The sequence below is a fragment of the Ursus americanus genome, chromosome 8, assembly GCF_024610735.1.
Source record: "Ursus americanus isolate L20-20 chromosome 8, mUrsAme1.1.p, whole genome shotgun sequence".
NCBI classification, from domain to species: Eukaryota; Metazoa; Chordata; class Mammalia; order Carnivora; family Ursidae; genus Ursus; species Ursus americanus.
Window position 1 is genome coordinate 80,219,405 of NC_142134.1, and position 13,083 is coordinate 80,232,487.

At 59.2% G+C, this 13,083-nt stretch overlaps 1 protein-coding gene across 1 annotated transcript in view; it reads right to left on the reverse strand.

Moving 5' to 3' along the window:
* The window catches only part of ABLIM2 (actin binding LIM protein family member 2), a 147,372-nt gene that overhangs the window by 1,898 nt on the left and 132,391 nt on the right, over positions 1-13,083 (reverse strand). Inside the window, 5 exon segments of the mRNA XM_087864312.1 lie at positions 10,831-10,911; positions 11,004-11,041; positions 11,044-11,107; positions 11,109-11,128; positions 12,474-12,528. Of these exon segments, the coding sequence (XP_087720438.1) occupies positions 10,831-10,911; positions 11,004-11,041; positions 11,044-11,107; positions 11,109-11,128; positions 12,474-12,528 (258 nt within the window).

The window sequence follows — 13,083 nt, forward strand, 5'->3', positions numbered from 1 at the left end:
CAGCGCGCGCCGCCGGGCCAGCTCCGGGCTACTGGGCTGTCCAGACGCCCAGGAGGCCGTGGGCTCCCCTGCGTGCCCGGGGCCTTCCAGATCCTGGTGTTCCCTCTGCATCCCTGCAGTTCCCACATTGCAGCACATATCACCGAACCTGGAGAAGGAGCCTCGGTTAGGGGCCCGACTGAACGGGGCTCCAGAACGTACCCGCACGCCCCTGGGCACACCGGCGTGATTCACAGCGGCCAAAACAGGGAAACGACCAGCCGCCCACGCGCAGACGAAGCGCGGTGGAGTGTCGCCCAGCCGCGAGAAGGAGGAAGGCCTGACGTGCGCAGCAGCTCGGACGTGGCGTGCGACAGAAGGGCCCGTGACGGAGGCCAGACTCAAAAGGCCACAGAGCGTGTGATTCCGTTTCTGCGGAGCTTCCAGAAGGGGCAAAGCCACAGGCACCGGGAGCGGAGAAGCGGCTGCCAGGGCTGGGGATGGACGGAAGGGGGCACCGACTGCTCGATGGGACAGCATTTCCTTTCGGGGGCGTGAAAATGTTCCAGAACTCAACCGAGGAGGTGGTCGCACAACGTGGGCTAAAGGCCACAGGCTTCTCAACGGGAAAGTGGCCCACAGGGTGGGTTTGATGGGAACTCGACGATCAAGGAAAACAATTCTTGCCCCCAAAATGTGGTTTCTTTGACTGTAAAAACTACGCATAGTAAAGGTCGTGGTGGTCCAGAGATACGGAGGTGAAGACACAGGTGAGCCACAAAAAGCTTAGACACCCATCGTTACCGTTCATGCGTTCACAGAGATCCCCAAATCCGTGTGGCAGGCGGTGGGTTCTGGAGCCCGGTTGTTGGCATGACCCGGAGGAGGGAACGCAGGACACCCTCACTCTCGTGTGCACCACTGAAGGCTCCTAGTTGAACCTGGGCCCAGAGTACTCAGCATGTGCGTGTGTGCACACACATGGCCACACATATATACGGACACACACAGACGCCGACACAGAGACACACACATATACACGGACACAACAGACACAGACACAGAGACACACACATATACACGGACACAACAGACACAGACACAGAGACACACACATATACACGGACACAACAGACACAGACACAGAGACACACACACATAGACATGGACACACACATGCACAGACACACAGAGACACACACACACTGACACAGGGACACACACACATACACACACACACACACGCAAACACCCCGTCCAGCGAGTCTCCGCCAGGAATGGGCCGCCAGCTGCCATCTTGTGCTTGCTTGCACATGGGGAGAGATCCCGGCGCTCACCAGAAATGAACCATCAGTGCGGCGTGGATGCCGACGTGCCGAGGAGTCCACGGCCAGTCCACGGAGACACGGAATTGTCATCGGACAATAGCACCCCACTTCCAGGTACCAAATCACAACCTTCCCAATCACTGTGGGGCAATCGAGATGTGAAGACAGGAAGATAAGAGGAAAACTGTTTCCACTGCTCTCAGCACCGACTGGCGGCCTGGCTGCGCCGGGGGCACAGGCCCCTGGGAGACTGAACGGACATGCAGTGGATCCAGGGACCGTCCAGAGCCCGAAGCCGGCGCGGGGGCAGGCGTCCTGCCTTCTCCATGCTGTCCTCAGCAGACAAGCATGGGAGGTCTGAGGTGACCCGAAAGGCAACCACAGGTGTTCCTACAGAGCAGACAGGGATCCCCACGCTGAGCGGTTTAAGGGGGTAGCCACCTTGGGGATACGAAGGAGGGAGACAAGGGGAGAGCCATGGTATCCCAGAGGTGGGGAGGACGGTGCCGAGGGGTGACTATACGTTCAAGCCGGGGAGTCCCCCCAGCCAGGGCAAGGGGGCCGGTGGCAGCTGGGAGCCCTGCCAGGGGAGCCGGGGGGGGCACTTGAGGAGCCGCAGAGCCCTGTCACTGCAGGTCCCACACAGCCCACCTGCACTCTTGGGACCAAGATGCTGCCACCAGAAGCCCACTCCAGGGCAGGGAAGACAGGGGTGGGATTAGAAGAGAGAGGGAATGATGCTACCTGGGGTCCCAGCTGAGTTCCCAGCCCCACAGGCCTTGCCAATTACCTGGGGCGCTTGTCAGAGCTGACAATGCTGGGCCCACAGAGACCGGCCAAGGTGGGGTTAGCGCGCACGCCTCCCAGAGCCGATGATGGTAGCTAGGTCTGGGAATGCTTGGGGTAAGGGGAAGTCCTAGAGGCTAGCGGGGACTGCCAACCTCATCTGCAGAGCAAGAAGAGAATTTAGCTGCCTGAGGACTCTGGAGGGCCAGGCAAGTGTCAGATGAGGAATGCCGGCAGGGCATCTCTTCACCACCCCCCTCTCCCCACCCCGGCTCTAGCTGCGTGATCTGAAGTGTCAGAGCTCGTCCCGATGGGTCTCCACTGCCACCTAGTTGAGAAGGAGCTGGGGGCCCTGTTCAGGTTGGCATTCAAGATAAACTCGTTCAAGGTCATGTGTAGACTCAGGAGCCCTCCTTCAGCCTGTGCCCCGTAGCAGGTGGGGCACGTGGGGTACAGCTGACCCCAGTCGCTGCAGCCAGCTTTCTGACCCGGGGCCCATTCCCCGGCCGTGGCTCCTGAGGCTCCCCAGGAGGCGGGGCATCCTGACCCCCAGAAGCCCGTCAAGGTCAGGCAGCCGACCTCCTTCCTGAGCCGGCAGGGAGGAAGCCCAGGCTGTGGCGCCTTGTAGAGGGTGGGTTGGCCTCATTCGGGCACAGCCTCACTCCTGGGGTGCGCTGGGCTCCCCAAGAAGTGCCCCTGGGGAGGAGGCCACTTCTGCAGCATGGCAGGGACCTACATGCTTTGCCGGGGGTGTGCTCACATACGACCTCCCAGAGCAGCATGCAAAGACCTCCGGGCCTACCGGGCTTCCGGCCGCGGCTCCAGCCCGGTCCTGCTGTGCTGCGTGACCTGACCTCAGTTATGATTCTGGAAAGTGGGAATAAGCACGTCTCTGCCTGCATCCGCTCTTCTACCCTCAGAACGCCAGCCCCTCTTCGTGTGTCCAGGCAGCTCCTGCTCACTGCTCAGACCCGGCCGTGGATCTCGGCTCCTCCAGGAAGCCTCTCCTGACTGCACCCTCACACCACCCTCTTTCTCACACCAGCCCCAGTCTCAAGCTGCCAACGCGAGGTCACCGAGGGCAGAGCTGGGCAGAGGGCCTAGTAGCACACGGCCCCAGAACGCTCCCCCTGTACAGGTGCGGTCAGCATTCGCAACCTCGACAGCGTGGATGGTCGTAACCGTAGTAGAGGAGTTAGGGCCGACTGAGTAGTCAGTACCTTTGCTTTGAATATAACTTATGTCATTGAAAGTTTACTTAATTTTCAGCAGTGGCTGGGTTTAATGACCAGCATGCAAAACTCCGGAAATGTAGCAGGAGGAGCAGCCCTACAGCCGCTGAGAGGCCTGAGCTGTGGTTCCCGAGGTCACGGGCACCCTGGGCAGGGACAGGGGACTCCTACGCCTGTGCCCCGGAACCAGCGCGGGGCACTCGCAGGCGCTAGTGGGCTGCAGGACTGCCGGCGCTGGCCGTGTGGAGGCTGAGCTCGGCCCCTGCTCTCTGCCTCTCCTCTAGTCACTGTGGGGGGCGAGGGGGTGCTGGGACACAGGACTAAACCTGATCCGGCTGCCCTCACCCCACGGAGATGTCACTCAGGTGGGGTGGCAGCTCAGAAAGCACTTTGGTCCCTGTGAGGGCTGCGGGACCAGGAATGATGCAGGAGGACCTCGTCAAGGGGACACTGGTGACCCAGAAGCCTCATTGCCTTATAAAGCATGAACGATCTTTCTACCAGCATCTTAAGGCCAGAAGGTTGTTCTCTAAGGGAAATGAATCTCTGACTTCACGCTGCGATGGGACCCATCGGTGGAAGCTTCCTGAACGTGTGACTCATAAGGACTGGCCACCAGCTCGCGCAGGAGCTCATCGGAGGAGCCGCCCCGACCCCCGACGTGCACACTCCTTCTCCCGTTGGGCTCACACGGAGAGGAGGGCAGTGAGTGGTCGGTGTGTGAGGCACAGGGCACTCCCACAGTCAGCTCCTTCGTGCAAGGCTGCAGACCCAGCTGCAGACATGGGACACCCCGGTATGACGCAGCCCACAAAGAGCACATTGGAACCCCAGACTCTGCCTGGGGGCCCAGGGAGCTTCCTAAGGAGCCAGACCTGCTGCGTGCCCCTGCAGCGTTCCCAGTCCCTTGTGCGGGCAGGTGCACAGAGCTTCCCTTGCAAGAAGGGCTCAACGCAGGCCTGCCGGCCCTGAGGCCTGGCCATCCACGTATCCCTTTGGTGGCAGAAATCCCGAACTTTATCTGGGTGACACTGGTGAAGTGGCCCATCCTGATAGAAACACATCATTCATACAGTCTTGGTGCCCAGTGTCAGGGAGCTCCGTGGACATTGTGAGGCCCACGTCAGGGTCCCGGTTAGGGATGTAAACCCCACAATTCTCCTGCACCGACTGAGGACCACGGGCCAGGCTGGGATGAGAGCCTTCGCCGCATCTGTCACCATCCTCACATCCTGAGATCCTCCTCATTTTATGGCCCCAGGAAACCCTGGCTCATAGAGGTCATGGGTCTCACCCAAGGTCACACAGCCAAGAAGACACAGAGCCAGACCAGGAAGCCTGGAGAAGCCTGGAGGGGCCCAGTGGCCGGAGAGCCCCCTCGGGGCCATGCTGCCTCTGCACCAGGCTGGGACCAGCCTGTCCCTCCCCCGGCCTTCACCCTGCAGGGCACTTCCAACAGCCCCTCACTTCTCCAAGCTCAGCTGTGCTCCTGGGAGGGACCCTCACCTGCTCCTTCCACCCAGCCCACTAGGCACTGCTGGGTCCTGTACTGGTGTGGGATGTGCCAGGGTGGGGCTCAGGCCCAGGCCTGCTCAGCCTGCCTCTCCTGGGCCAGCGAGGGGCTTTTCTCTGGAGGACTGGGCTCCACGGTGCAGCCCTACTCGCTCACACGGCTTAGCCTGCGAGAAGAGGGGGCCTGCTGCAGAGCAAGTCCCACTGAGTGGGGCCACACTCTGAAGCTTCAGCCCCTTAGCCCGAGGCCCCTGCTAATGACATCATCGTATCATGGCATCACCGTCACTACGACATCACTGTCATCACGACATCACCGTCATCACGACATCATCACATTATGGTATCATCATCATCACCACATCATCGTCATCAAGATATCACCAATACAACGTTATCATCATCACAACGACGTCATCATCAGCATGGCATCATTATCGTTGCATCATGGCATCGTGGTGCCCACAACATCACTGTCACAATGACATCACTGTCAACATGACAATGGCCACTGCCATTTGTGGAGTGTTGGCCTGTGCCTGGGGAGAGCTGGGAGCACTCCGCATGCAGTCACGTGACCTCTCCCAGAGCCCGTGTGGTAAGGAGGGGACGCAGGCTGTGCCAGATGGAGTGACGTGGCCGTCAGGTGCTTTGAGGCCCTGCATCACCATCATGTGTCCTTGCCCACCTCTCCTGCCACGACTCTGCTCTGTGGTGGGTTCTAGAACATGCCAGGCTCTTTGCCACCCGAAGCCTGCAATGTTCTTTCACTTCGCACATGGCTTTTCCTCATCCTCTATGTCCCAGCTCAAATGCCCCTCCTCCAGGGGACCCTCCTGGGTTGCCTTGGCCAATCAGGCCCCTGCTGACCTGGTCATTGCTGACCTCATCCAGCTCCCAGCTCCATGAGGGTGGGCACAGGCCTGCCAGTTCAGCCTGGTCTCCCACCCTCCTCCAGGGACAATCTCTGTTGGCCATGTGTACCCCGGAATCCAAATCTCTGTTCCCATGTCCCTGTCATACTGCCTTCCAGCTTCCCCCCTCTCCATGTGGTCTGCTTCTGTCTGTCTACCTTCCTCTCCCCTGTGGTTCCTTCCTCCCTCCCATCCTCCACCCTGAAATCCCTGCCACTTGGCCTGGCCTGGGAGGACTGCTCATGCTCAGACCTGGAAGCCCCCGAAGTGCTGGATTCTCTGCGGCCCCGTCTCTCAGAGGCTCCCAGACCCTTGCACTGGGCACACACTGGGCCGCTGTCATCAGTCTATCAGATTCTCACCAGACCAGTTGGATGAGTTTAAACAAAGGACATATTCTTAACTACAGGATCCTTTTTTTTTCAGGCACATTCTGACTTGGGTTCTTACTGTTGGAGCAAACTCAGGGGTGCATTTAGCCTCAAGGTCTGGTGGGGACAGTCCAGAAGCCACAAGACGCCTCTGCAAGGGGCTGCTCCCTGAGCTGTGCAGACCTGAGCACTTGCAAACCCTGGATGTGTCGGGTCTGGAGGGCCCTCCAGGGACTCCCTGGGCCAGGCCCCCAGGCCCCTTTTGTTCTCATTCACTCGTTTGCTTCCCACGGTGGCCGCTCTTTCTGTGCCAGCCTCGCCAGGTGCGGTACCCAGCTGTGTGGCCAAACACTAGTCTAGGGGCTGCTAGACTTCTGTAGATGGGGTTCCCGTTAGTAAAGCTTAGTCTCGGTACCGAAGGGGCCTCACCAATCTGCAGGAGGCCTTATGAGCAAAACCGGCCGCTTCCCGGGAAAGAAATTCTTCTTCGAAGCATCAGCTCCGGCCTGGGTCTCCAGCCCGCCAGCCTGCCCGCCAGGTTTCAGACCTGCCTGCCCCCACAGCAACGTGAGCCAATTCCTGAAAATACGTCCATGTCTGTGTTGTCTGCCTGTTCACCTGTTTATCTCCTACTGGCTCTGTCTCTCCGGAGGCTTGGCTGGGACAGCGTCCTAGCTACAGAGCAGAATGTCCCTGGGTGTGCACTGACGAGCCGGGGCACAGCAGACGGTCATCCTGAACAATGTGTGACCCCCCCGCATCAGGATGCCGCCCTCGCATGGCGAGAGACTGATGCATGGGCGGCATGGTGATGTCTTCCGGCAAGGGCCGCGCAGAGATGTGCCGGGAGTGGCCTCAGGATATCTGATTCTGCCCAGCGACAGTCAAGACTCCTTCTGCTCCTGGAAGCAGACCCTTGGAGGGTAACCATCAAATGCAGCAAGGGCCTGAGAACTTCCAACGCATGAGGCCCTCAGGTCCTGTGGCCAGGAGCCAGGGCCCACACCCTCTAGGACAGAGAGCCCTGGATCTCAGGAACGGCACTCAGCCAGGCCCCCGATGGCTCTCCCAGAAAGTCTGCCTGCCCACTGGGGTCACATGCTTCATCTGACCGTACTTCCCTGTGACCACACTTCCAGAGCTGCCAAGGACTGCCATTCCTCCTCCACATGTCGCCAACATTTACGGAGCACCTACTATGTGCTACGGGCCCCTATCAGTAACCTTTCATTTCACCAGGCTAAGCACCCTGAATCTCCCTGGCCAACCCCATCGCATCCATCATCGTCACGGTCCCAGCTCATCCTTCTCCACGCAGGGGCCACCACCACACCCACCCCATCCCGCCGCCCTGGAGTGACACCAGACAAGTCCCTGCCACTCACCACTCTGCACACTCCATGACCCAGTCCTGCCACCTTGACCTCCCAAATAGTGCCCAAACCCCAGATCCGCCCACTTCTCGCCCCGGCACCACCCCCACCCCACCGTCCGAGATGCCAGCGTCTCTTGCCTGGATGACTCAATTGCCTCCCAGTCTCCTGTATCCACATGGCCAATCTGGGCCTCACAGTGCAGCCTCGTTGTTATTTTGAATTACAAACCTAACAGGGAGTCCCTCAACTTAAAAGCCATTGTCCTTAAGACTAAAATCCACACTGCTTAACATTGCCCAGGGCCCTGTAAGGCCTGGCCCCATTCTTAACCTTCACCCTGCTCAAGTACAGACAGGTTAGCCTCCTTAAAGTTCTTCCTCAAATAGCCCCTGCTTCTTCCTGCCCCAGGGCCTTTGCACATGCAGTCTGTGCTTCCTGGAATTCTCTTCCTGTGGGCCTCCCTCGCCTTACACACATGGACGTATGTGCACACATACACACACACACACACACGCAAACACAACACTTACTACACCCAGTCAACTTCTACCCATTTTTAATGGCCCATGTTCCTCCCCTTTGAGCCCTTCTCTTGGTATATAATTACACATACTCATTTGGGGCATCCCCTGATGGGTTCTGTCTCCCCCATCACACTGAGTCTGGGAGGGCAGAGCTCATGTGGTTTTTGCTCATCACTCATCCCAGGACCCAGCTCAGTGCCTGGCACAAACTCAGCAAATGAATGAGAGTCAGCAAAGCATTCTGGGAGCCAGGGTCGAGAACTTGACAGTTCTCCTTCCAGAGACTGACCCTACAGAGATGAACTGGGCTCACCAGCTGTCCGCCAAATCCATCCTCTCCTCTTGCTGGCCACGCAACACGGACAGGCTGCCTCGCATGGAGCTTTGCCGTGGGACTGAGCTCCAGCCGGTGGGGCGCAAGCAGAAGCCCCATCTGCCGCTCCACAGCCTGGCCTTTTGGACCCTCCCCAGTGTGGACGTGGGACCACCACACAGCCATTTACGAGGATGAGCAGATCCCTATTAACTGGCATGGAAAAATGTTCACGTCAAACACAAGAGAAAAAAAAGCTGGTATCAGGGGCACCTGGGGGGTCAGTCGGTGAAGCATCTGCCTTCGTTCAGCCCAGGCCATGATCCCAGGGTCCTGGGATCCAGCCCCACATCGGGCTCCCTGCTCAGCGGGGAGCCTGCTTCTCCCTCTGCCTCTGCTACTCCCCACCCCCACTCGTGTTCTCTCTCTGTCAAATAAATAAATAAAATCCTTTTTAAAAAGCTGATATTGAACTACATAAACAGCGTGAACCTACTTATCAAAAATTGGATTCAGTGATTTTGGGTATTTGTACAAAAAGAAATTTCTGGAATCCTGTCCACCGCGGTGCTAACAGGAATTGTAACTCGGTGGGGGAATTCCGTGTGATGTTTGTGTTCTTCTTTGCATTTTTCTGGAGCTCTACAAGAGTTATAAATTGTTTTTATATTAAAAATAAAGCTCTCTCCCCTGAAATAAAAACATCAGGGGCCCTCCTGTCCCGCTGGGATGCGGCCACTCCTACGCCAGTCCTGGCTCACCTCCCGGCTCTGAGCCCCGAAGAATGTGGGACGTGCCCCACTGCTGGTAACATTTCCAGCTTCCTTCCCCGCTCCGCGACGATGAGAGGAGAGTGATTACAGAGACGCACCCTTGGGTGTGTTCTTGGAGAATGGATGATTAACCCATTACCCAGTCCTCAGAGTTTGCTCAAAGCAAGTATTTAGAGGTACTAACCACTATCTTGCACCTCTCATTCAGTATTTAGCAAAAAGAAAAGGGGGTTTCATTTAAAGGTTACCCCAGTCCCAAGAGGGAAACAGCTAGTCCTAATGGGCTCCTAGCCCCGGGGCCACCGCTGTGCAGGGAGCCCCGGGCACCTTGTTCTGGGCTCAGCTCTCGGGATGAGAGCAACCAGCCCACAGGGCTTGGCCCTTTAAGGAACAAAGGCACCCAGCAAATAGGCGCCCTCCAGTCTGCGGAGATGACCACAGATCAACAAGGACTCCACCCAGCAGGAGCCAAAGAGCACAGCCCCTGCAGAGAAAGTGGGGACTGTCATACCTGAGCCCCACACAGAAGACGCCTAGGACCCTGTCTTCCCCGCGGCAGGTACCTGCAAAGTGTGAGGCGGCCCTCGTGGGTTCCTGGCTGCTGTGCGCACACGTGCTCTCTGGCCACCTCCACGTCCCAGAGCTGAACCTGGGCCTGAGCCCCAGGACCCCCTGCTCCCCTGGACTCACATACCTGCTTTCCGCCTTGCCGGCCCCGGCCTCCCCTGACCCGTGCTTATCCCAACAGTTCAGAACTTCTCAAGGATCTTTCCTTTTCTGTGGGGTAAGATCCAAATGTCCTGCTAAACGGACAGCCTCCTGAGCGAGGAGCTGCTGTGTCCTCCACCTTTGTGGTCGTTTGCCTGGCATGATGCCCTCATGTCCTAGACGACAGCGGGATCTGGTGGGCTCACGGCACCGTCTGACTGTGGCATCCGTGGGCTCACTGGGCCATGCTGCCCCCTCCTCCCCAGCCACCTCCCTTTAGCGGGACACCTGCTGCCTGCGTGGCCCACCATCCTCCCGTGGGTGCTGGGTCCAAGGGCTCCGAGCTGTCTCCTGGCTCTGGGGTGCCTGTAACCATGCCCTGGGCCACGGACAGAGCCTTCGGGACTGCCCAGCAAGACAGTCATCAACAGGCAGCGAAGCCCCGTGACAGGGCTCAGAGGTGAAATCTAGCGCACGGACACTGATTACTCGGTAGGACGATTGCGGGGATTAAGTCCTGCAGATCAGCCACGGGCCCACGGCTCATGGCAAGTGCTCAGCAAAGTCCTTTCAGTCAACAAGTATCATCCAAATACCTACTCTGAGCTGACGTCCTGTTGGCCTTTTAAGCCTACATTTGCTCTCCAGAGATGAGTTTATTATTCTCGCTTGGTTCGAATATGGCCCAATGAGAGCCCACGGACTGTGACCACTTTCTCAACGTCAGTCCCGGGGGAAAGACGAGCACCACTGACTAGCACGGTCACGGAGCCTTCCCTGGCCGGATGCACACAGCAGAGCCCTCTGCAAAGCCATCTGTGTTGGGGTCCGCTCCCATGTTCTCCCGCCCTTGGAACAACGCGGGGCCTTGGCTCCGAGCCCACCGCGGGCCTTGTGCTGCCCCCCCCCACCCCGCAGGAACACGCAGGGGTGCTGAGTGCTGACACCAGGGACAGGCATCTGTGGAGGACGCCCAGCTGGACTGCGCACCCTCCCCCCCAGACGCCCTCCTACCTCCAGCCGTGTCCGGTCCACATCCTTGGGCAGTTTGACGCGAATTCGGTTGGTGACAATGAGGGCGTCATAAGGATAGATCTGTGGGGAGAAGAAACTGCAGGTTCACCCCAGGAAGCAGGCGTGTGCCGGGACCAAAGGGCTGAGCCGAAGGCCAACAGAGAGGTACATACTTGCGCTGGCATCGGACACACACATTTCATAGGAAACCACAACAAAAGGAACTTTTAACCTGGGCAGGTGCGTGGTGGCGGGAAGAGGTCGGAGTGGCAGTGGGCGGCCCCTCTTACCTTGTATTCTGTAAGAGAGAGAGCAGAAGCCACGCGTGGCGGTTTAGAAAGCGCGGAACGTGGCCCAATGGCAGAAGCGGTCTCGTCCTGGGGACCTCACCCCCACCCCCACCCCACCCCCACCCCCGGCGGCCTGCATGGGGGTGTTAGTCCTCGGAGAGCAGATTCTCCAGAGGGAAGCTGAGAGCGGGAGGCATGGTCAGGAGGCTGGAGGCCAGACTGGGAGCCAGACGCAGCACTGTGTCCCTCAGGCGTGACGCTGTCTCCCTGGTGGTCCGGGCCGCCCTCAGAAAGCGGCCTGCCTCAGTTTACCCACCTGTGGAGTGGACATCCCAGGGCAGTTTTGGGGGCACAGCAAACACTGACAGTCGCTCAGGGTCTGACACCTCGGCCTCTTACTCTTTCCTTCTTGACCCCATAACTCCTCCTTGACATTACTGAGCCCCACACGCTTGCTTTTTAAAAGGCTTTTCTGCCAGACTAAAATCGTCATGTCAGAAAATAGACCCGTATGGATCAGAGCACATAGAACCCTCAGAAAGCAGTACCCCTAGGACTTGGGCCACAAGCTGGTCTTGGGAAGGAGACCCTGACAAGGGGCCTGGGCAACAGGGGCCGGTCCCCGCATGTCCCAGCGGGCCACAAGACACCCTGACGGGTCAGCTCTGAGCCTGGGGACTTGGAGAGCCACGTGGAGGGAGCCGGCTGCGAGCCCCCAATGCTCTGCTGCCCAGCGTGAGCCATCCCGGGGTGACAGGGGTGAGAGAGCTTGGCCCCGCGCAGGAGGGGCTCAGAGCTAACACAGCCCCTGGTCAGGCACCTGCCATGAGACCCGGGCCATGCCAGAAACACCAGCCTCCTGGCAAGCAACCTTCCTTGTTCGAAGCCCAGGAGGCCCCCATGGCGGAGCGGGTGGGGGTGGGGGGGGTGGGGGGTTGGAGGCAGGATGGGACCCGAACTCATTCGACTCAGACCCCAGGGGCGTTTTGTTGTGATGCTTCTTCTGTTATTGCCATGAAATGTAACGGTGGGTGATTAGGTTGGCCTCAGTCCCGGTACAGGCTGGCTATCCCAACACACATCTCTCTCCCCAGTGACCAGAGTGACCACAAATCAGGACAGGGCCAGCCATACTCAAGGATGAAGAGAAGGGAAGGGAGCACCTCAGGAACAAAGAATGGAGGTAACCGGCTCCTCGAGTGGAAACGAACACCCCCATGCTCCCCCCACTGCACGATGCTCAGAGCCTTTGCCAGCTGGCCCTGGAGGGGCCCGTTCAGAATGAGACTTGTGGAAACGTGTAAGTGACCCCTGCCCCAGCCAGAGACCCATAGGGGTCCCCGCGTCTTGTACCTCGCGTGCCCCAGCTGGCATCCGGGTCTGCTCCACAAGGGGCCAGATTGGCATTCTGGAAGAGAAAGAGAGAGGGCGGCAGGAGGCAGGCTGCTCTGGTGGGTGGTCACGCCTTGGTGCTGCCCAGCCCGGGGGGGGGGGCTCCCCAGAGTCCCCGGCGCCTCGGCTCTGGAAGGGCCGTGCTGGGGCTCACTTGGTGGGTCCGCTCGCACGCCTCTCCCTGCCTTCCAGGCAGCCGTGGACCCTGACTGGCCCAGCTCTCCCGCTTGCCTTTCGAGCCGCTGCCACGTGCCTGCTCCCTGCGGCCCCCTAGGGGCGCGGCCCAGCTGGCATGGAGGCCGGCCCGTGGGGACCTCTGCTCCCCTCCAGACCCGGTGGGCCCCAGGCGCCCAGAAGGCCCAGTCCGTACAGCCCCTGGATAGAGCCCTGCGTGCTCCGAGCAGCCGTGACAGAGGACGGCACTCAGGTGGGGACACTCCGAGGGAGCAGGTGCCTGCCTCGTTCACGGCATTCGTCAGCAGACTGCCATTTCCGTGCGTCTCCACCACCCATGCCGGGAATTCTCTTCCCTTCTGCCCACCTGAAAAAGTCACCCCACAAACCACTAAAA